This window comes from Cyprinodon tularosa, unplaced genomic scaffold (assembly GCF_016077235.1).
Source record: "Cyprinodon tularosa strain WSP-4 unplaced genomic scaffold, ASM1607723v1 ctg51, whole genome shotgun sequence".
Classification (NCBI taxonomy): Eukaryota; Metazoa; Chordata; class Actinopteri; order Cyprinodontiformes; family Cyprinodontidae; genus Cyprinodon; species Cyprinodon tularosa.
In genome coordinates this window covers 779,108-803,341 of record NW_024039241.1, presented here as the reverse complement: position 1 = coordinate 803,341, position 24,234 = coordinate 779,108, and the positions used below count along the sequence as shown (strand labels likewise).

The 24,234-nt window shown below is 38.3% G+C and overlaps 3 protein-coding genes across 5 annotated transcripts in view; 1 reads left to right on the top strand and 2 right to left on the bottom strand.

Annotated features, from left to right (window-relative positions):
- On the bottom strand, positions 1-3,443 carry thyn1 (thymocyte nuclear protein 1). The gene is made up of 8 exons (XM_038303368.1): positions 3,352-3,443; positions 2,799-2,855; positions 2,448-2,605; positions 2,308-2,376; positions 2,124-2,216; positions 468-563; positions 242-392; positions 1-163 (listed from the first exon to the last, which is right to left on the bottom strand). Exons 2-8 carry the CDS (start codon positions 2,845-2,847, stop codon positions 117-119), a joined length of 663 nt encoding a protein of 220 aa, XP_038159296.1. The 5' UTR covers positions 2,848-2,855; positions 3,352-3,443; the 3' UTR covers positions 1-116.
- A 968-nt stretch (positions 3,444-4,411) lies between these two features.
- acad8 (acyl-CoA dehydrogenase family, member 8) lies at positions 4,412-15,546 on the top strand. The gene is made up of 11 exons (XM_038303366.1): positions 4,412-4,569; positions 6,472-6,572; positions 7,239-7,408; positions 7,495-7,604; positions 7,730-7,806; positions 10,968-11,105; positions 11,203-11,338; positions 12,484-12,581; positions 12,687-12,839; positions 14,007-14,109; positions 14,183-15,546. Exons 1-11 carry the CDS (start codon positions 4,452-4,454, stop codon positions 14,236-14,238), a joined length of 1,260 nt encoding a protein of 419 aa, XP_038159294.1. The 5' UTR covers positions 4,412-4,451; the 3' UTR covers positions 14,239-15,546.
- A 288-nt stretch (positions 15,547-15,834) lies between these two features.
- esamb (endothelial cell adhesion molecule b) overlaps positions 15,835-24,234 on the bottom strand; it is a 104,930-nt gene continuing 96,530 nt past the window's right edge. For all 3 annotated transcript variants that reach the window (XM_038303363.1, XM_038303364.1, XM_038303365.1), the window contains 3 exons: positions 18,666-18,788; positions 18,442-18,571; positions 15,835-17,187 (listed from right to left, as the gene is read on the bottom strand). In XM_038303363.1, coding sequence (XP_038159291.1) covers positions 16,719-17,187; positions 18,442-18,571; positions 18,666-18,788 — 722 coding nt within the window. In that variant the 3' untranslated portion in view covers positions 15,835-16,718. The remainder of the gene's footprint in view (positions 17,188-18,441; positions 18,572-18,665; positions 18,789-24,234) is intronic.

Here is a 24,234-nt window from a genome sequence, read left to right as displayed (position 1 = left end):
TTCTGAGTCATAATAAACAAATTTATTATCCTAGAACATGTGAAATTTCCAAGAGGCCCATTTCACAGTAGTGGGTTGATACAGCCAGTGATTTTATTGGGTCATGAATCCCCTCTTCACAGCGGTTCTTTGTCCTCCAGACTCAGGATGAAGTCAAACTCCTCTACAGAAAACGGATAAAAGACAACAATCACAACCAGCCTTGGACTACAAAATAAAACAGCGTCTGATTCATACAGACCTGAGGTTAGTGGCTGAACAGAGAGCCTGGCTCTGGTAAACAGAGCCATATCCTTCAAAGGTCCTCCGTTGGTGCGGTGCTGGAGGTGGTATTTCTTCAACTCCGAAAGAGGAAGGAAACGCTTCATCATTCTTTGAAACTGAACATCTACCTGAGGAATAAGGGGATCAGCTGTTAAACAGGGCCTTCATTAGCAAACACTAAATAGATCAGGTTTTTAATCTACCATGCTCCACTTGGGGTTGTCTGGCTTGCTGCTTGCATCATAATGGACATCTTTCTTGTCAAACTGAGTGTGGTCCACATAGGCTTCCTTCACAATCTGATCCAGGAAACAAGAGCTGAGCATCAAACCAACAATGCCTTCCAACCGTATCGACATAGTTTCAAAGCAAAAAAAGTGCAGGTGAAATGATGCATGGCTTTTAATGTTTATTAGCGAATTAAAATCTGAGAAGCCTGCAAATAGTGTGGCATGTGCAGCCTGCTCTACCTGCATGTTGCTAAAGGGGGGTAAGCTTTGAACTGACAGTGCTATGAAGCATCCTTTGTTCCTGCATTTTTAACGCACACGAAAGCAGAGGCGCACTTACTACTCTTAAATCAGTAAAAAGTAAACAATTTGGATCATGCATATGTGGTGTTCTGCAATTCAATTAAAAGATAAAAACACGAGTATAGATATAGTTTGGTGTATAAACTTTTATCAAATCAGTATTTTATGTCCCCAGTTATTAGAAAAACAAAATACAGTGAATTTATTGTGAATCGACCAGCAACATCTAGTGAAGTAGAAGTAAAGTTATTGATAAGTCAATTAATAATAAGTGAAGAAAAACTTATAATTAGATAAATTATTTGCCCCAAATGATTTTTACTGTGCTGTTTACAAATTAAGCAAAGCATTGTAAATGAAATAAATTATTTTGCGAAGGAAAGTAATCATCTAAATAGAGTCAAATTAAAGTAGCAGTAATTCATAGAAATCCTCAGCTTAATATAAAAGCACAAACATGACTGATTTAGAACATATAAGCTCCCTGCAATGGTTCCATTTCCCTCCATCTTCCCTGCCGCCCTATGAAGAAAAGCATCGACACAGCGTGATGCTGCAATCAGTGTTCCAGTGTGTGGGTTGTGTCCCGATACGCTAGTTTAGCATCACACATTGGATTATGAAGGTCTGAAAATTTTATTTTTTTTGTCTCATCAAATGCCCTCATCCCTTACATGACCTTTCGGCAAAAGAGCAGATTTTTCTGGTCAACAGATGCTGCCACCTGAGCCGGGAGGCGCTGCAGCTCCTCTAGTGTTATGGGTGTTTTCTTAATGTTTGAGGCCTTTAAAGAACAGTTGCTTTTATTCTGGGATTAAATAACACCGAAGCAAAGCTTAGGGGTACCGGAGAAAAAAAGCCCAGTCGGCCACTCACACTGAGCCTGGTTCTGCTGGAGGTTTCTTCCTGTTAAAAGGGAGTTTTTCCTCTCCACTGTCGCTATAAGCATGCTTAGTGAGAGGGATGGCATGCGAGTCAATGAGTCGATGCAATCAACTGGTTTTCATTAGTAGAAAACTTTGAATCAATTTGTCCGTATGATCTGGTGAACTGTAAAGTGCCTTGAGATGAAATGTGGTGTGAATTGGCACTATATAAATAAATTGAATTGAATATAAATGCATGCCTCACTTTGTAATGATTCATAAAATCAAGTATGACCTTCCTTTTATATCTGAATTATGCATTACCTTGTGTTAGTCTATTATCCGAATACAATAAATTTGAGTTTCTAATTGTGATGTGAATAAATGTGAAAAGTTTAAGGAGTCTGAATACGTTTGTTAGACTCTGCATTTATGCTTTAATGAGGGAGGAAGGACTCACTGTCATGACTCCAGCAATCCCCGGCTCCTTACAGTTGCTGTGGTAAAAAAAGGCCTGCTGCCCCTCTTTCATCTGTCTCATAAAGTTACGAGCCTAAAGACAAAGAGCAAATTTCCACACATCATGTAGAGTTATTTATAAAAAGACGGTAAAGATAAATCATCAAGTCAGCTTTCTGACCTACCTGATAGTTGCGGACGCCGTCCCAGCAACCAGTCTGATCGGGCAGAGCCTTCAGGTCCTCAATGCCGAACTGCAGAATAAAGCACGGTGGTTAGTCGCTCTAACGAAAACCTTCAACTTCACCGTTCCTGCTTCCTTTACCTTCACATCAATGCCATTTTCAAAGCGGCTCTCAGGCTCAGACTTCATCAGCCAGCAGGTGAAAACTGGAGAGCCTGCAGACTCAGAAACCTCTGCAGTGTTTGCAGCTTTTCTCTTTCTGCTGGCCGCAGAGAGGCTTTCATTATCATCAGTCTTGTCTGCAATGTTCAAACTTAGAAAGTAAGATAACCATAATCACAAGAGTAAAATAATTTATCAAATTAATATGGTTTGGTCAGTGATAAGTAAAGGAAAGACAAAAGCATTTCTCATAACCTCTAAAGGATTTATAAGAAATGCATGTTATATGCATTTCTTATAGGCAGGGGAGCAGAGTTTGGTGTGACATACCTGTATTTGGGGATGTTTTACTCACTCTGGTCCTTTTCTTTGGAGGCATCTCAGAGTCTGTAAAGATTTAAAGAAGGATTTAGTATAATTGAATGCACTATGTACAGGGCTGTGATTCCCTGCTTTATTGTTACATTTTCTACATTTCAGATCTCAAACAAATCATATTAACACAGAAAACATTTGTCAATAAAATAAAAACAAAAAACCCCACTAATTCCCCTTTCTGTGTAATAATAACCCAGGATGATAAACATAAAACATGTAGGACAGAAAAGATGTAAAGCAGCATAAATAAATAGTATCATCACTGAACTGCACTAGTTAATAATATCCCCATCAGTCAGATTTAAAAATAAAAACAAAGGCTGTTGGATTCAAAAACATGATGGCAAGTTTTGTAACATGAAAACCAGATGTTAACATAAATCGAATGCAAAGACAAAACACACTCTGTCAACCAGCAACTATACACTTTTTAGTTCCTGCTATAATTTTAAAACAAACTCCCAGTGTAATATATAGACAGACAGAATAAACTCTGATGTTATACCTTCCTGAGTGGTAAGTCAGACAGGCCTTCAAATCCCGCGAAAAGCCCCACAACACGTGACGTCAACAAAATACCTTTTCAGACACGTGGGATATGTTGCGTTCAGTGTAATTGGGGAAAAAAGGCTGTAAATTAATGTAAAGCTAAAATTTAAATATACAACATGTATCAACTTAAGTAAATTTCTGCTAATCCTATTTTGTACAGAAACAATATGCTCCATCATATTTCTTTAGTATTGTTTAACAAAGTTCAATTAAACACTAAAGTTTTAGAGCATTTAAAAACCCATTAGTTCCGGATGTCTGACAGAATGCAACACTATAAAGCCAATGTTTTTTTAATGGATTACACGCAAGTAAATCTGATTATGATGACTGCTGGCTCATGCCACCATCAGCGAGCACAGCGCACGTACTGCTATAAAGAGGTACAACTTCCCATCGTGCTTTAAATGCACCACAGTGCAATTGGTTTAGTCCTCTGTGGAGATTTTTTAAAGTACTTTATTTTATGTTGATTACTTACAATGCATATTAATATTTAGAAATCATAATACACGCATTGCTGTGGTTTACTATACTGTGGAAAAAGGACAGGGCTTGAAGAAGGACGAACAATTGTATAAGAACTACATTACCCAGCAGCCTGCTGAGGAGCAGGTGCGCACGATTTGTCAACCGGGGAGACAACAACCACTGAGAGATGCGGACGAATTTCCTTAAACGATAAGATTTTCAAATAGACACGTGTTGTTTTGTACTGTTAAATTTATTGAAACTCTTTAAAATTTTGATGAAATGAACCCTAAATAAACCAGGAAACGTCATTTTATTTGCGCCACTACTGCCTAAATTATGCAGAATTTCGAAAACGAATAAAATTTCACGGACCCCAGGTATATAATAATTCCAGTCTGTATTTTACTCTGCATAAGACCTCTAACAGTTCATTTGATTAGTATTTGGTCACGCAGGCCGTAACCTCCTGTCAACTGAAAAATGTTGCTCTGCGAACATAAACTCCTCCCACGCACCGTTTCCTACAGCACCGGCTGACTGTTAAGGAGCGCACCCTGTGTTGTAACAGCGGCAGTAATCATGGCTGCCATCGGACCTCTACCGAGACTAGCCCGGCTGGGATGTAACCTGTGTCGGAACCACCGCTTGGTTCTTAACAGAAACTCTTCGAAACGAGGAATAGCTTCATGCATTGACCGTAAGTCTGAAATATTGAGAGCTGCGAGGTTATTTGTTTCTATATTGTAGCATCTCAACACAGCAGGCTGTGAACTGTTGTAACTTTGGAAGCTAACACGCTTAACATCACTTCATCAAACGTTTTACCGAAATAGTGAAAAAGAATGCATTTTACACCCAGTCATCGCGCAGCTGGCTGCCATTGGTTAGTTTTGTAACCGTGGCCCTCCAGTGGCAAAGCGAAGGAGACTTCACGCCCCTAAACAAAGCCCCGCCCCCTCCTCTCATGCTGCATCAGATTTAAAACAGCAGTTGCTTGAACAGAGGTGTAAGAGAAGAGGGCCACTGAAAATATTAAAAAAAGTTTAATGATTTTTACATTTTCTTTCAGTATAATATGAGAAAAAAGTCAGAATTCTGACCTTTCCCCCTCATACTGAAATAAAAATGTAAAAGGGATGTAAAAATCAGGTAACTTTTTTGCTGATGTCAGTTTCTGATTTGTTGTCCTTATTTAGCTGTCAGAATTCTTAGACTAAAGTCAGTATTCTGAGAAAAAAAGTCAGAATTCTGAGAAAAAAGTAGAATGTCTCACTCAAGAATAGCACCACTTCAACATATTTTTACTTAAGTAAAAGTAGAAGAAATCACCCAAGAAATCACTCAAGAGGAAGTGTAAAAAGTATTTGGTACAATGACTACATAGTAACTGATCACAACAGTAAGAAATGTCTTATAACAAAATATCAGATTCGGGCAATAATAAACAATTCCTAATCTATTTTTCAACATAAATATGAAAACAGTCCCAACACTAATGAATAGTGTTATCATGGTGTAAAGTATCTTCAGTGATGATATTGGTGAATAGTTTTGTCTTAAACTTTAACTGTGGTGAAAACAACCATGTGCTTAATTCAGTGTATTTACTCACAGTCAGTAGGCTAACCAGGAATTATACTCGAATAAGAGTAGTGATAATTCTGATAATTAGTAGTGCACTGATTTATCAGCTGGCTAATTGGTCGCCTTCAATTTTCTTAATTTTGGGAGATTAGCAGGGTTTAGGCGGGTCATTAAAAATCTTTAAAAGTCATTAAATTATTATTGTTTAAATTAAGGCATTAATTGGCATTAAAAAGTATTAAATGCGATTATTGTCGCATTTAAAATGCTTTGTTAAAAAAAAAAAAGTTTATGAAAACAATTTCATCAGATATATTATATTGCTATATATATTTGCGCGGAACTGTTTCAGATTGATCATAAAGCCGTATGTTTGGAAGAGAAGCTCGAGGCGGAGAAAATTGTAGAGAATGGGGGAAAAATGCAAATTTCAACAAAACTTGCTGGAAAACAAGGAATTCGGGACATGGCTGCAGCCTGTCGACCGATATTTGTTTATGGCATTAAAATTATTTCTAAGAACATTATAAGAGCATTAAAAAGCATTAGATTAGAGTAACTCATTGTTGTTTAAACCCTGATTACTGATCACCCGATACTTGGATGAAAAAACGTTCTTTTCCACCTATCTGATCTACCTCTGTAAAGGTCTGAAAAATCACTCACTGTAAGGACCTTAAACTTTCATTTATTTATTATTATTATTATGTCACTGTTCAAGATCCGGAACCGGTGATATACAGAAACCTGTAATCGGTGCACCCCCACCAATGATATTATGACTTGTGTAAAATTTGTAAAGTTTTTTTATTTGACAAAACGTTGCTCAAGTGAATGCAACTGGCTTTTACCCATCTTTGCTTCTCAGTCTAATATACTTCTAACTGTCTCATCAATTCTGTCTGAAAAATGGTTCCTGCATCATTTAGGTTCACTTTGGTAGGAGTTCAGCATCTCTTATAAACAATGTAATAAAAGTGCTTCGTTGGTGTCCGATGTGTCTCTCTGTGAACAGCTTCATATGGACTTACAGACGAGCAGAAAGAGTTTCAGAAAGTGGCTTTTGACTTTGCAGCCAATGAAATGGCTCCACACATGGCAGAGTGGGACCAAAAGGTATGTTTGCAATTTTTTTTCTCCTCACGCTTCCATTAAGGCTCAACAGTTCAGCTGGTACACAACCTGGGAAAAAAATCCACTTTAAGTCATGTCTACTCTTCTTTGTGTGGTTTTTGTATTTGTGATTCACTTGTTTCCTACAGAGGGTTAAATATCTTACATTTATCATTAAAAGTCTGATTGGATTATACATTAATTTCCCAGGTTGTATTTCATTTAGAAAGCTATTAGTAAAGTATTATTCTTATAATTTAAGGAATATGTTTCATAGTGATCAACAATCACAATTGAGTTTTTCAAATTCAGAATTCAAACCTTGGAAATATGAAATGAGTGTTTATAAATTCTGACCAAAGCTATAAATGTTTAAAATAAGTAACTATTGTCATAAATGTATTTTGTAGTGATATTACTGCTATAGTGATATCACTACTATATGCCAACCAAAAAAAGCTTATCTTTTCCATCATAACATATTTTTATCCTCGTTCTTTACTCTCTTATCTTAAGAATACGGGACTTTATAGGATTTATTGTTTAACATGTGGTTGTTCTTGTTTCCAGGAAATGCTCAATTCTGCTGTCCTGGATTTGTTTCCATCACAATGAAGAAAAAAAAAGTCTTTCACAGCATTTTCTTATTCCTCCCCATTTCTCCCACAGGAAATCTTCCCAGTGGAGACGATGCGGAGAGCTGCCCAGTTAGGATTCGGGGGCATCTACGTCCGGCCAGAGGTCGGGGGGTCGGGCCTCTCTCGTCTGGACACATCCATCATTTTTGAGGCTCTGTCCACAGGATGTGTGAGCACCACAGCTTACATTAGCATCCACAAGTATGGCTCATTTTTTTTTAAAGAGATGCTCTATGGGTAAGATATTATCTTAAAGATTAACTGTAAAAAATCCTTTTCTCCTGCAGCATGTGTGCCTGGATGATTGACACCTTTGGGAACGATGGGCAGAGGGAGAAGTTCTGCCCTGACCTCTGCTCCATGGAAAAGTTTGCATCTTATTGTCTGACTGAACCAGGTCAGTGTCTTTGCTCAATGTTTAAAGATAAACACATAAGATAAAGTAGATGAAGTTTTTAAATATCTACTGTTGCCATGGACGTAGAGGGATACAGAGATTAGAGCTGTGATGCTTCATTTCAGGCAGTGGCAGTGATGCTGCTTCTCTCCTCACATCTGCTCAGCGGAGAGGGGACCATTACATCTTAAATGGCTCCAAGGTAATTTTGATCAACTCTCACTCAGTGGATCACTAAGGTAACCATATAATTTGACCCTCTTCTGCACTTTTTGTTGTTATGAAGATGGATTATATTTTTGAGATTGAGATTTCATCTTATAGGATACAGCGAAGAACTGCATAACTTTGACATAGCAGGAAGCAGGGTTCTTCATGTTTTGCACATTGTTGGATCTTTGAAGAATTTATTTTAAAATGATCATGTGAAGTAAGTATTTGGTCAATAACAAAAGTTCCACTAAATACTTTGTAGTATAACCTTTGTTGGCAATGACAGAGGTTAAGCCTTTCCTGTAAGTCTTCTGCAGGTTTGCTCTGTATCTGGTATTTTGGCTCATTCCTTCATGCTGATCTCCTGTAGAGCGGTGAAGTGTGTAGGCTGTTGCTGGGTAACATGAACTTTTAATCCCCCCCCAAATTTTCTATGGGGAGGTGATAAGCCAATTCACAACCATGAGATGTTTTTCTACGGAGCCACTCATTGCCACTTCGTTGCCTCAGCAGAATGTTTGGGATTGATTTCAGGCTGGCAAAACCAGCCAGGTTCCTTCTTCAGTGCTATCTCTAATGGAGGGAGGTTTTGGTTTAAGGCCTCATAATACACGGCCTGCTCATTCTTTCCTCATCATGGATCAGTTGTTCTGCAGAAAACCAGCACCAAAGCATGATGTTTCCACTCCCATGCTTCACAGTAGGTTTGGTGTCCCTGGGATGCAACTCAGAATTCTTTTTCCTTCAAACACCGGGAGTTGAGTTTGTGCCAAAATGTTCTATTTTGCTTTCATCTGACCAAAGGATGTTATCCTAATTCTTTCCCTCCGTCCACGTGGCTCTCTTGGTAATCTTCAGATGGACCTGGACATGTACTGGTGTAAACAGGGGCCTGTAGTGTGTTCCACATGGTAACCTCTCTGCACAGCATTCATTAGGCTCCTCCTTGTAGTTCTGGGATTTTTGCTCACCTTATCATTTTGACCCCACAGGATGAGATCTTCCATGAGGAACCAGATGTTATATGCCATCCATTTTCTTCCAATGGCTCCCATAGTTCATTTAATCTCACCAACCTGCTTGCCTGTTGTAGATCAACTCTTTACAACCTGGTGCAGGTTTACAGTTTTCAACCTGGTGTCCATCAACAGTTTTTTGATCTAGGTCTGAGTCTGAGGCCTGAGCCAAATAACTCAAATAGCTCAGCTTAAGCCAAGGCTGAAGTGTGTCAGCGGTCGCCATGATAAGTACTCTGAAAGTTGCTGGCAGTAAGGAAGGATAGGAGGTAGGATAAGGAAGCAGGATGCTTCCTAGCGCCTGTTAATTTAGCATAGGGACCTTCTGATGTTCCTCGCCACCACTAGAAGCTGTAAGGTCACTCGCATTCCATTGCATGACAGGATGATTAGGCAAACCCACATCAGAGTTGAACAAAAATACATTATTTCTTCCAGTGTAGTCTATCTGACACATTAATGCACACAGCTTCATATGTTTTTGGTTGTATAATGTAGAGCTTTGGCTGTTTGCTATATACGTTTGACATTGGGCTGAGATGATTGATTGTAACTTTTTCCCGAAGGCTATATTAAGAGTTTGATGTGTGTTTCATGTGTGTTCTCGTCGAATAATGACATTCGTAAGACCTCAGGCTCCGGTTTAGCACAGCAGCCTGGAGTTCCTTTCCTACCCTGGAAAGAGTTTTAACTGTTGACCCTGTGAAAGGTGAATGATTGCAGCGGGGAGCAGGAGGTAGGGATTGGGACTGATTGTCTGAGACTGTGGACAGGCCTCAATTATATATATATAGAGGAGTTAAAAAAAATATCATTAATAAAGAAAACGATTGGAGGACAGAGACTTCAAGAAGAAGTAACAGGTCTCTTCGGACAGATGATGACTGCTTTTCACTTCCCGTTAGTCACATTACTCTGCCTCCCTGCAGGGTGCCTGCACCATCTTTATTTGTCGCTGCTGTCAGATAGTGACAATAATAATGGTAATAATATTAATTGAACTTTATTGAACTCGCATTGGAGAAATTTACCTCTGCATTTAACCCATCCCCTTTATGCCCTAACCACTACGCTGCCACTCCCCTAGACAACAAATCCCATGATGCTTTGCGAGGACAGCTCTCCAGGATGTATCTGCCTGTCTAGTGACCATGGATGATCACTACTTTTCAATGTGCATTGTGAGAAATGCACTAGACATTCGGACACTCATCTAAAATGAGGTAACCACTATATAGTGATTAGGGTGGACATTCAGACACAACCTGTATTAACTGTTACTATAGATCCAAGTTTTTTTTTCTTTCAAGGAATTCCTCCTAAAATATGCATGAAAAAATATGCATAACAGAGACAATTATTCCACATCCTTCTGGTAGTTGCAAGAAAATGCTAACCTTTAATTGTAGGATGCCCTATCCTCCGACAATGGGACAATGGATAATAGTCTATATAATTGGAAGAACTGATTAGAAAATGTCAACTACAAATGGACTTGTTTAACAAGATAGAAACTGCAGACATTTAATGTGAAAATATGAAATGTCATATTAACTACTCATAACCATGCATGTGCTAAAGGTATAGTGGATGATTTTTGCGAATTTAGGAAAAGACCAGCCCTCACCTCTTAAAAAAAACTAACAGAAAAATACAAATGCACAGCCCTGTACCTGCTCCCAAGAGGGAACGCCTATTAAACACGTGTTACAGTGGGATTATTGCAATTTTTCCACTATGTCAGACTCATCACAGGTAAGTGAAACTGGGGACGAGCGCGTAGGATGGCCTTACGTAAACCATTTAGCAGAATGATTGACAATTAGGAGGACCACTTCTTTTGATGATCCAGCCAGAAAAAAAGATCCTCTGCTATACATTTAATAAACTGAAGTTTGAAAAAATCTCTTGGCCAAAACTTCAACTTCAAAATTTGCTCCTTTGTTGTTCTGTCACAAAAACTCCCAGTACTTGTACTCCCAGAAATTTTTGTTTTTAATGTGATGAAATGTTGGGGGGAAAAAAGTTAAAAGTATGAGGGAATTTGCAACTGAACATATGCACTTTTGTAAATGCTTGTGTTTATAACAGTAGTGCCTAAAATCTGTTTCCTCCTGACTATTTTTTTCCCCAGGCATTTATCAGTGGTGGAGGAGACACAGATGTGTATGTTGTGATGTGCAGGACAGGAGGTAAAGGACCTAAAGGAATCTCATGTTTGGTGGTTGAGAAGGGAACACCAGGCCTCAGCTTTGGCAAAAAGGAGAAAAAGGTGCAGTCTGCTGATGCCATTATTGTGTATTGTAGTTTTCCAGTTATCCACTAGATGGCAGATATGATCCAGCATGTGTGTTTATCTTCCTCTCCAGGTGGGCTGGAACTCTCAGCCTACCAGGGCTGTAATATTTGAGGATTGTCCTGTTCCAGTGACCAACCGGCTGGGCGATGAAGGGCAGGGCTTCAACATCGCCATGAAGGGCCTGAATGGAGGCAGGATTAATATTGGTGAGGAAGAAAATATTGTGGAAAAAATTCGCACTACTTTGCTTTTATTTATTTTTATTCTCAAAATACAGAGTATTTATATTGTAAAAAAAACTGTACAGTACAATACTCTATTTGGTTTATGTTACTCTGTTATTTTGGTACACTTATCTAAGGTGCACATTGTGTGAGCACTTCTGCTATAACCTTTGCTGCTGTAAGCACCACAAGTTCCCCATTGTGGGACAATAAAGGGATTTTCTATTCTATTCTATGAAGTGTGTAGATCGCTTTGCTTAAAACGAAGTGGAATACATTGATATCAGACAATATCACGGTAAAGGTGTCTGTTTAAAGGTAAATCTAGATTCTTCACTTAGAAATGTGAAATGAGGAGTTTCAAAGCAGATGGATTGGAGCTGCTTATTTTTCATTTATTCTTTATTTGAAAATATCTGAAATTTTGTTTAGATTTTTATTGGGTAAATAAAATTATATTTCATGTATTCAGTACGTTGTGTTTTATGATCTTGTTTTTTTTTTTTAAACCAAGTTTGTAAATGGTATTTTCTGTGCAAGAGGACAACCTGCAGGAGGCAGTAGAAGATGTTTGTCACTTCATTGCCACATAAAACCTTAAACAGCCTTTTATTGTTATCAATATCTCTGAATATTAGTTCTTATTTCATTGTAGAAAAATTGAAAATTACAATTTTACATTTATTTAGGGAAAAAAATCCCTCATGCATGATGTGGGTTGACTTACTAGTTTTGTTCTTATTTTTTTATTTTGAGGGGGAAAAAGCCTACCAATGTGTGGATTATAATTTAAAGTAAAAAAGGTCTTCCAAAGTCTCACATCTTAGCTTTTGTCGTATCCATCTAAGGTTTTTTTTTATAGACAAGCTGTCTCCTCATCAGCTTGGAATGTGCCTAATGGACGCAGGTCTTTGCATTAATGATGTGGATACTGTAGCAGAATCCCGAAGTGATAAAAGAGTAATGCTTTCATTCTTCTGCTGCAGAACATTCTTGTTTTTGTAGATATAATAAACCTATCAGTATCTTTAGTCATTGAGGTTCTTTTGCTGAATTCTTATTCTTTGGTAAAAGCTTAAGAATAATTTCATGCTGGTTTATTTTCTCTCTGTTTACTCCATCATCAGCGTCTTGTTCTCTGGGAGCAGCACACGCCTCTGTGCTTCTGGCCAAGGATCACCTGTTGGTGCGCAAGCAGTTTGGCGAGGCACTCGCTAATAACCAAGTAAGCAGCTTTAGATTTCTTAAACACACTAACTAAATAACTAGATTCTTTACTCATGAGCATTTAACTTAGTGTTCCCTGTCTCTTTGCACATCCTGGGTGTAGTTCCTGCAGTTCAAGCTTGCAGAAATGGCCACCAGGCTGGTTGCATCTCGCCTTCTGGTGCGTGAGGCTGCCACTGCGTTACAGGAGAACCGAGCTGATGCCGTTTCCCTCTGCTCCATGGCTAAACTTTTTGTAACAGACGAGTGCTTTAATGTGAGTACAGCGTCTCAACTTCCCACATTACAATCATAACCTTCCAAGTAGCTTATTAGTTTACCCAGACTGGTGTTTAGAGTAAAGGATTTCTGAAAAAAATAAAGATTGCATGCATTCACACAGTAAAATGTATATATGCATTTATTGTCCCAAACAGAATGAAATCCAGTGTATTTGGTGCTTATTATAAGTAAAATTGTGTGTTTTGTAATTCATTACAAAATAGTTTCAACTGAACTTCAAGTTTCAGCTCTTGTCACTGATCCTAACATGAATCAGTTCTGGTCTTTGATTGGACCATTCAGACACAGAAACCGTTATATTGTATTTCTGGCTTTAGTTTAGGCTCCCTGTTCTGCTGGAAGATGAACCTCAGCCTCATTCTGAAGTCCCAACTCTGAGCGGCTGCTTTAAATAAAAAAAAAAAAACCTGCCCACAGCATAATACTGCCATAATACTTATTTGGAGGATGTCTTAGGGTGATGTGGCATGTGTTTGCAGAGCAGCTGTTTGTATACCGAGATTAAATCACACACAAGGTGACTATTTCCTGATTATTCAGCTTCTGAGGAATTTACAGGTGCAATAGAAAAAGGAGGTTGATTACAACCGTATAATACACTTTGCTGCGTAAAGAAAGAAAACCATGTTCTGCATTTGTCTGCCTTTGCAAAACCCAGAAATGTTAGGAATGTAAAGACATTTATATTCCAATAATTGAAAAAAAACGAATGCTTGTTATTTTAGATGGCTCAACGACTTTTTCATTAGTTTTAGAACTATTTCTCCGTCTGGGTCAGTTTGACCTCTTAAAGTCTCAGAAAAACAAAAACTCCTCTTAGCCGAGTTAAACAGCTTTTATTTGTGGTGCAACGGACGAAATGCAAATTTAATATGGGAAGTGGTTTTTGGAATCCAGATAAAATGAAGCTTTTCTGGGTGTTTTAAACCTCTTACTCCAAAACTCTTCATAGATGGAGGAAATATCACTGATTGGTCATCATTCACATACGGGATTATCCTATGGGTCTATTTAGGAAATACTCCTGAACTTTTTACCACAGAGGGTGTTTAGAAATATATATTTTTTTAAATTAGTAATGTAGATTGACGTGCAGCTTTATAGAAAATATTGTCAGTTTCTATGTTTTGTTTTTCTGCAGATCTGCAACCAGGCTCTTCAGATGCACGGTGGCTACGGTTACCTGAAGGATTACGCTGTACAGCAGTTTATGCGGGACATCAGAGTCCATCAGATTCTTGAGGGTAGGTTTATAATTCTCTTTCCTCTATAGGATCTCAGTTTGATTTGTGAGCTGACATAATTTTTCTCCCACAGGAACCAATGAGGTGATGAGGATGATAATTTCCCGAAATCTGCTCACAGAGTCCTGATAAATCGTTTCTGGTGGATGCTCAGTAGATCCTGCATTTGTGGTCTTGATTGATTGTTATGGTTTTGCTGGTCATGAATTACTCCCTGCATCACACCTCTTCTGGTTTTGACAGGAATCATCAGAGAGATTAGTGTAAAGCAGGTAATATTTTTGTAGTAAAACATCAGATCTCTGTTGTGTTTGTGATGAGTTTTCGGGGTGGAAATCAAGATTCTACCTGCTTCTAACACTAGTGCATCGTCTTAGTACACATACGGTTAGACAATTGGTAGTTTGGGAATCACCACCCAAAGGTCAAGCTTATAGTGAAATGTGTAAAATAGACCCTGTCTTTACTTTTTGACATATCTCACATTGTATAACTGATAAAGAGAATTTACATACTATACCATGTATTTAGGAATTGTGCATTTTTCTAAGCTTTGGAAATGAACTATTTCAGAAAACTCTTCTAGAAACCAGAGAAACTTTCTGGGTTTATTTCCCTCCCTCCATTTACACTGAACTTAATAATCTAGTAGACATTGAACTGTGAACAATTCTCCTGGTAGGCGCAACATTTCTCTAAAATCCATCTAAATCTTCAGACTGTAAAGCATTTTTGATAATTGTATTTTGTTTACTATAGTTCAACCACTTCCGTTAATTCCAGTCTCCACTCCACACTTGCTATTAACTTTACCTGCAGTTTTACATCCCTCTAAGTAGTTAATAGGGTTTCTGCCACTCCATCAAAGTTAGACTTCAATCGAGACTTTGACTATGCCGCTTCTAAGCCTTCATTTTTGTTTTGTTTTGTTTCTTCAGCCATGTCAAGGTGGACACGATAGGGATTTAAGGGTTATTGTTGCTTAGTAACGGAGTAAATGTGCCTGAGTTTAATGTCAAACTGATGACCAGACATTCTCCTTTAGGACTATGTGGTGGGAAGCATGAGGTTCCAGACTGATATGTAGGTACTATGCTCTTTTTTTTTTAAATAGTTTCTATTCAAAATGTAAGAAGACATGCTCTCCAGAAGTCCTACTGTTATCAGTTTATTGATTTCTGTTCTTTCCAAGAACTTTTGGGATCAGTTTGAGGAAATGTCTTTTTGTTCTTTTTGGTCAGCAGTTGTTTTCACCTTGGAGTTCCAGCATGGAAGGGTATTATTTTCTTCAGGTTCATATTGTTAAATGATGAAAACAACCTTAATGAGCTCCTGGATGTTTGTCATGAAAAAAAACTCTGCTCCATTGAGTCTCTCCTGTGCAACTCTTTCCAGATTGGAGCATTGGATGTCTGATATAAGAAGAAAGTCAGGCTGCAACAGTCAACAGCCCAATTTAGATTAACGATTTGAGAGATTTCAGTTCCAGGGTATAAAAGTTCAGAATATCATCACTGATTTGCTGAAAGAATGACTGCATAACTAGAAATACAATCTATCTGTAAAGTTTGGTTTGTTGAGGTGCAGCGGCTGTTAACTTGTTCCATGGTGGCCTTCCACATGATGTTCTGCAGTTAGCAGAGCAGTCCAAAATAAAACATACCAACACTCCTAAAATTACTGATGTCATGTACCTGATTATGTATTCAAAATATAATCTTTGCATTAGTGGGCAACGACTCCAGAATACTTTATTTAAAAAAGTAAATGTGGGCAATGAGAACAGCATGTAAAATAACACATGAAACTCTTTAAAAGCATCAACCACAGCCATGTTATTTCCAGAGTTTACAAGAATAACTAGCATTAGAACAGAATAAATCTGCTGAGCTGTTTTCTTGTTAAATCAGTTCAATTTACCTAAATGTCTGCAGTAACTGATGAAAATCAAGCACCTTAACAATTATGAACCATCAATATTACACTCAATATTCAGTTTACATTCAAGCTACTGTAACTGGCAAAATACTCTTTATATGAATGCTCAGTACACACCATAATCATACTGATATTTCTGCAACAGTTTAAAAGATTTGAACAAAATGAACAAGTTAAGGAAAGTAAAATATCTGCATCTAAACTGAGTTATTTTGTTTAGAACAAAATCCTGGCAAATATGACTGAAGACTATTTCCTACATAGGCAGTAAATTGGACATCAGCATGTCCGTTATTGGGTTATTATACAAACATTAGAAATGTAGACAAAGCATAGTTTCCAGTAATAGCAAAAAGCATTTAGCTTATGGGACTTCTCACTGTGTAACTGTTATATTAAAACAAGCTTATTCTATATAAGGAAATGCTCTGAGGCGTGTAAAAATAAAAATATATTTCTCTGTTGTGGGTGTGAATGATACATAAAAAAAAACAAAACAAATGTAGAAGAGAAATAAGGAATGCTGCACTGAGTTTGATTTCTTCAACAACCTGGAAGGAGAGTTTTTGCAAACGAGTCTCTCATCAGATATTTTCCACTTGGACAGCTGCTCACATCATGGGGAAATGTTCTCCACCTGAAGGCATCCTCTCCGTCTGTCCTGTACGGAGCTACACCAGGGAGCCGGCTTGGCTCTGAGCAGGCACCATGACGGCTACGGCCCCCATGCGTGTCAGAGTGGAGGAGCTGATCTGTGGGGACACAGTAACTGGAGGGGGAACCTGAGGCTGAGGCCCTTCAGTCCTTTTTAGCGGGATGCCGACCGCAGGGCTTCTGAGGATCTGTGGGGGCCCTCCGTTTGCACAGGGGGGTCGCTTGTTTTTGCGTATAGGAGTGCCTCCAATATTGTATCCAGGAAGCCCCTGCAGGCTGCAGGCCGTCCCGGGTCGTAGCTGGTAGGCGTTGATCACCGAGCCTGTGTCTGATGCCGAAACGGGAGAGTATGGGTATGGGAATTTGGGCGGATCCTGCGATCGGGGGCTGGTGGTGACAGAGGACAGGGTGCCGTTTTTTGACACAATGTCTGAGCCTGTGTTACTCTTTGCCCATGAAACCCTCTTTGGTGCCTGAGCATCCTCCCTGTAGCAGAGAAAGATGTCAAATGAAATAAATAAAGGGGCAGAAATGCATTTTAAATTTAAAAAACAGAATTAAATAATTTGCTAGTGAAGATTATTTGTTCTTGGTTAAATTGAGTTGATTTTTTTCAAACTGTAGAGAGGGAGAGAGATTACTTTTCCACATTATGTTACCTCAAAACATCAAAGCATTTTACCAGACCCTTTTCTTTACATTAAAAAAATGTGGTGTACATTCATATTAGGGCCTCATTAAAGTCAGTAGTTTATAGATTTTTTTTGTGTGTGTGAAATTGAAGTTAAAGGGCTTTTGAGGAAAGTCACATCCAGTTTTGCACATCTACCCAGTGAGAGAGATGCAGCTCCAACAGCTCTATCCATCCTCTCTCTGAATAATAATAGTTAAGTCTTGCAAAAGATTTCCAGTTGAATTTAGGTCTGAATTTTAACTGGGTAAAGCTTCTGAATTTGTTTGACTAGAAGAGTCAGAAGCTTTTGACCACTAGTCCAAAATTCTCATGTTGAAATAAGCAATAAAAGCTTTTTTCTTTTTTTTTTTATAACTCAAAACACAAAAACAATTTTTTGGATGCTCAAAATTAAACTAAAAATGCAACATTTTAAATAAATAAAGTAGTATTAAACTTCTTTAGAACCTCCCTGATGCTATCTTCTAAGACTTGGCTCATCCATGTTATTTAATTAACCTCTGAGGCCTTAACAGAATGGCTGAAACTATACAAGAATTATACTGCAAACAATTTGATAATCAATGGCCACACTTAATTTTATTTGGGGGTATCAGAGTGAAAAAAAAGCAAAATAAAAAAAGGATGATACATTTTCTTTATGGGTAAAAAAAATCTATATCACAGCCATGCGCTGCTTTGGGTTGATCAACTTCTTAAAATGCCCGATAAAATACATTTAAGTTTGTGGTTAAGATGATAAAATGAGAATAAGTTAAAGAGCTGTGAATACTTTTGCAAGGTGCTGCAGAGAATAGGAATTAAAGAAAATGTTGTAGTCAATAAATATACATAAGTAAAACATTCATTATGCTTTTAATATTTGTTGTTAAAAAAAATTTGTAGCTGTTTTTCTTTTTAACTAAAATACAATTTGCAGTTTAAAATTTACAGTTTACATTTTATCCGCAGTTCATGGTTTTAGTTCAGAGATAATTGAAAATGTCCCTGGATTAGATGAAGTGCAGTTAGTAAAGCAATGATGTTGCATAGAATGAAAGCCTCACTTGATCTCATTGGCCATCTCCTCCTCCGAGTCCTGTCTCCTCTTTAGTATGAATACGAGGATAAGCATCATGGCTACCAGTCCCACCACAGACCCCAGGGTCGCTGCAGCGATCATTCCAGCATTGGAAGCTATGAAAAATAAAATCCACAAACAGCATTTAGAGGCAGTGTCACAGCTCAGAGTGTGGTGGAGAACTAGCAGATTCTCTGAGGGCGTGCGTACGGGTGATAACCTCCAGGTTAATGGAGCAGCTGTCAGTGCCGGCCGTGTTGCTGGCTCTGCAGATGTATTTCCCTGACATGCCTTTGGTGAGGTTGCTGAGCCTGAGGGTGCCGTGTCTCTCATCTGTAACACAACCACAACGTTAAACACATTTCAGAAACAAACAAGTCGCAGAGAAATGGACTGATGTAGCATAAAGTTCTAACGAATAACTAAACAATCAAAACTAAATAATCAGTTCCTATATTATGGTTCATTGAAAATGTATTTACACCCTTTGATTTTTTAGAAGTTAAAACAAAACTCTTTATATTACTTTTCTGAACGTAATTACACAAAGCACAAAAATATAAGGAAAATAACACTTTTTTTTTTTAGTCTAAAAGTAAAAAAAAAATTAAAATTAATTAGTCTGTTCTTTGGATTTATCCTCAACTCTGAAACCCCGAAAAAAAAATCTGCTACAGTATCCAGTAGAGCAAAAAATCTGCTCTATTGTAGTCACCTTATGTGTAACAAATATAAAAAGATATGCAAATATAGCTCATCTGTAAATCCAGAAGTGCTTGTAAAGTAACATTATCACATAAAGGCCGTTGGGAACTATGACGGAGCTGAGAGTATCAACAGATGAGCTAAGAAGCTCTGTTAGAGCCATGAACTACACCATTCTGGCTTTTATGGCAATTTGAAAGGGGATCATGAGGGACAAAGAGTCCCCAAGTCTGATTAGGTAAAGTCTTAAATCCTAACATGTTTAAGATGTAACTTTGGTATTTATACTTTTTTTTTTTTTTTTTTTTTTTTAGTAACCCTTAGAGATGGGTTACCTAGGTAAAGTGCTCTGTAAATATTTAGCGTAATTAATTCTATTTTTAAAATTATATTTATCATTATTGCCTCCAACTTTCTGCCTTAGAACCTCATCTTCCTTTTAGCCCCACTCTATTCTCCCTGTTGAACACACACAATCTGCTCATCATCAGTCTAATCAGTCATAACACATCCTAACATTTGCACAGTCGTCTTTGTAGATCACTTCCCAACACCCATTTTTTGCATGAACTAAAATAAAAGTGCATGTGCAATATAGAGCCTCTTATTCAGGATCTATGAAGATCGGGCCCTTACTGTATTTGTAAGCAACTTGAAATGTTTTATTGATTTCTATAAAGAAGTTGTGAGAAATTGCTGAACATGTTTGCATCTGTTACACAATCCGTTCCTCCCTGCACAGCTGGTTTTAAACCTGTGAGCCTCACCACAGGCTGCAGAACAACAAACAAGCCTCATGAGGGACTTATCACATCAAATCCCTTTAAATCCAATCTTCCTCGTCATATTGCAACATGTCTTCATCGATTTTTATTTATGCGGCAACATAAAAAATGCTACATGTTTTTTTAGAGTAAAATCACCTTCTGCACGGCCGTTTACCACGTGTGCCTTTGTGAATGTCTAATGCCCTCTAAACCTAGGCAAACCAAAAGGCGGTGAAAGTAATGGAACAGAGGAATTCATCCATATCATCCCAGATGAAAGGTCATGGTTCAAATGATGCGAGAAAGCAGCATATTAACTCCACATAGCAGCATTTATACTTAAATTACAGCAAATAGAAAAAAATGAGCTTTGCGTTCTTGCCAACCTTGTCTTATAACAGGAAAATAGAAGCTGATGTGCAGAAAGGTTAGATTCCCTTCTGATCTCAACCTGTGGAGAAACAGGTGGACCTCTTGGCTGATGGAGAAATGTTTTTCTTAAAATAGCCCCTGCTTTGCAATCTATACATTCATCCAATACTAAGCAGAAGTCTTCAGTCTTATATTTTATACCATTCTTAAGAAGCTAAAATTATATTTTTTTCCCCTGGCTTGTCAACAGAACACATCTACAGATTTACAGGTTAGGAGAAGGTTTTGATGTGGAAAGTAGACCAGTCAGGTGTTTAAAATGAAATAGGTAGGAGCAGAAAGAAAACCTTTAGGAATGGAAACCGAATTTTCCACAGTGGCATGAGGGATGTTCATTTCAGTCTGTTTCACAGGAAAAAGTGAGACAAATAATTTGCAGCAAAGCTGCATTGTTTTGTTACTGAAACTGCAGTATCTCAGAATTTTAGCATCATGTAACAACAATAAAAAAAAAAAAAGGAGAATTTTAATATGTACATGTACTACATTGGCGTGTGCAGATGTCTAGAAAAGTCGCTCACACCCTCAACTAGGAGTTCGGCCACCAAAACCAGGCTCACACTGACTATGGTGTGACTGAACTGCAGGCATGGTGCAAAATGTTACCCACGCTGAACAGAGCAGCCGGTCCCAGCTGCAGAAACGTCACTTGAGTGGACATAACCCCACATGGGTCAGTGGAGTTGCAGCGTATGTCAATGCCCATAAATATCCTTTTTCATCCTCTAAAAGCACCTCTGTTTCCTTCTCTTTTTGCTTTGCCATTTTCACCGGACAAATTGACCTAAGTTGGTGCTTAGATTTGTTTCTAAAATTTACTGGAACTCTTTTCTCTCTTATGTCTGACTTTTCTAACATGGCTTGTTAAATCCAGGAGCTTGATGCAGAGGCCGCTCCAGCGTCCGGTCAAGCTTCCTTCTTATTTTTGAGAGGCACTGCCTCGTTAGCCCATCCTGCACTGTGGCCCAATGAGAACCTATTGATTTGATTGATTTTGTTTTAGTGATGCCCTAACAGAAGCCACACTGTAGCCAGTGTGAGCATGGTGTAAACATAATTTTTCATCAAATTTCTGCATCTAAACTGAAACAATTGAATATATGGAAAACTGTGGTAGTAGGAGACGCAGCACCAACAGGGACACCAGATGATTTTCAAGTAAATTCCACAGAAGGATTTGTGGAAGCTAAACAAATAATGTATGGAGTCTGGAGTCAATGCCTCACCAACCGCTACATTAAAAAAAATTCCTCTGCATGGCCTTAAAACGTCTTTTCTAATTCCACTGTTGTTCATTTGTCTTATGTCTACTTTTCAGATGAAGATAAAGTATAGATAGTCTCCAGAAAGATTCCTCCACAGATTCAACATGGTTTGACCATGGTGCCATTGTGCTTAATTGGCCTCTGCATATACACCCAACTTAAACCTAATAGAGAACATATGAGGTATCGTCCAGATGAAGATGGGAAACAAGACCCAATAATGCAAATGACCTGAGGGCCACTATCATAGCAACCTCAGCTTCTGTTCCACCTGTGCAGATCACCTCCACACCACCCTGTATGAATGCAATAATGGGACCAATACAAGTACTGACTGCCTGGAATATCTGGTACAAATATAGTTCATTTATAAATCTTACTTAACACTTACACTTAATTTGGGGTTTTCATTTTCTATAAACTAAAATTACAAAAAAAAATTGAAAAGAAATACTGTATGTATAATAGGTCATTTGGAGTTTTACCTTTAAAGATCAGTGACAAAAACATGGAACAGATTATATCGGCCTGCACCTAAAATCTCCGATCTTAGCATGCAGATAAAAACCCAATGCTTCTGTTTAAAGCAGGGGTGCCTAACCTTTTTTAAACCAAGATCTGCTTTTGAGGTTGATGGCATGCCGAGATCTACCAAGCCAAACACAAGGGATGGGCAGTATTTGTTTTTTATTTTCACAGGTGGAGAATAAACAGTAAGTCCAACAAACAAGGAAATTATCAATTGTGTCAAAAAATAGGTTCCAAAAACAGAACTTAATCTTATAAGAACTTCACACCATATCTCCCTCTCTCTCTCACTAACTCATCAGACTCACCAAAACTACAGAAAAGAGCATTCAAGATCTCCAAAGGCTGTGCAGTCAAAAATCTAAATAAACCAACTGATACACACACATACACACAGTCAAGTAGAGATAAAAAATAAACAAAAAAATGTCAGAACTGTAAATTTACAGTCATGTTTATATCACTGTTTATATCACAAATATATATATATATATATACTGGTATATATCTTTTTTTTACTACTTTTCAAGGCTGCACTTTAAAAAAAAGATGAAATTGTCCACAGAGCTGTTCCAAACTAAATTTATTTTTGTTTTACACTTATGTAAACAAGATGAAAAATAAATCTGTCTAAGTCAAAGATCACTTAAAAGCAGGAAGAAGGAGAAGGGAAGTCCACCATTTCAGAATGAAAAACTTCACTGGGCATTGGTAGAAAAAGTGGCAGATGGATTAAAATTCAACAGGAAAACGGATAAAAATGGGAAAATACTAAGAACAAACTCTGTGGATGTGAAGATGTAACATACAGCAGAATGGGTTGTTGACTGTTTTAGAAACTCTTTAATTTCGGCAAAAGTTCCAAAAATCTTTTGAGGAATCTGCCTTGGCTCAGCCACCTGACGATGGTGCGCAGCAGCAGATCAGTGTGGTCTGCATCTGCCTCCTAGAGCTGGGCACGGAATAAACGCCTCTGAAAACTCCTGGCCCGAACAGAGCAAGCGATCTTCATTGCAACGTCCATGACATGTTTCATACCGTATTTTCACGACCATAAGGCGCACCGTACTAAAAGGCGCAGTCTCAGTTATGTGTCCCATTTCTGTATTTAACACACACATAAGGCGCACCGGACTATAGGGCGCATTTTTTATATACAGGTACATGTCCTCTACTACCTTTAAATAGCTCTACTGCGTATTTAAAAATACAGCGGGGGCAAAACTGAGTATGATTGTGCTTTATTCATGTATTTATTACAAAGTATTAATCAAACCTGCGAGCTGGCCATGAGACAGACACATCGCAGATGACACAGCGCTGTGATTACTCCTAAATTAACTTAAAATCCTGAAACCTGCCGACGGAATATGTTCGCTTTTATTGCCGGTATCCTGGTGCATGCACTGTAAATTATTTAGATGAAAAACACCTGCCAGCCACCGCGGTGAGGCTGCTGTTGAAGGGATATCTCCTGTCGGTGCACCGCTGGTATGTGGGGGTCTGAGCGCCTCCGACAGAAATAGATAATCTGGATGAACTGACTGCAATTAAGTTTTCAGGTGGACTTTCTCACTTAAAAACATATTAAAACTACTTTATTCCCACTGATCACAGCAAATATAGCTGCAAGATTTAGATTATTTAGATGAAAAAACACCTGCCAGCCACCGCGCTGAAGAGGAGGAGACCCGCCCACAGGCTGCTGTTGAATTAAGTTTTCAGGTAGAAAAATAGAGCGGAAGCAAACCTGAGTATGATTGTGCTTTATTCATGTATTTATTACAAAGTATTAATCAAACCCATCAAAGTCATCATCCTCTGTTTCTGAATTAAACAGCTGCGCTAAATCAGACATGCCAGTTTCCCGTTCTTCGCTGTCAGAGTCACTTTCCGTGAAGCGCAGCTCCTCAGAAATAATGCCAGCTTTTGCGAAAGCTTGAACAACAGTGCCAGCAGACACGTTAGTCCAAGCATCTACAATCCATCCGCAAACGGTGGCGTAACTTGCCCGGCGCTGCCTTCCACTTATCGTGAAACTGTGGTCTCCGTCTGTCATCCATTGCTCACACGCCGCTCGCA

Coding starts and splice junctions, on each gene's coding strand:
- thyn1 (XM_038303368.1), bottom strand. CDS start 2,847: ATGCCTCCAAAGAAAAGGACCAGAGTGAGTAAAACATCCCCAAATACA. Junction 2,377..2,447: donor AAAATGGCATTGATGTGAAG/GTAAAGGAAGCA, acceptor TTTATTCTGCAG/TTCGGCATTGAGGACCTGAA. Junction 2,217..2,307: donor ACGGCGTCCGCAACTATCAG/GTAGGTCAGAAA, acceptor CTTTGTCTTTAG/GCTCGTAACTTTATGAGACA.
- acad8 (XM_038303366.1), top strand. CDS start 4,452: ATGGCTGCCATCGGACCTCTACCGAGACTAGCCCGGCTGGGATGTAAC. Junction 7,807..10,967: donor ACATCTTAAATGGCTCCAAG/GTAATTTTGATC, acceptor TTTTTTCCCCAG/GCATTTATCAGTGGTGGAGG. Junction 12,582..12,686: donor AGGCACTCGCTAATAACCAA/GTAAGCAGCTTT, acceptor TCCTGGGTGTAG/TTCCTGCAGTTCAAGCTTGC.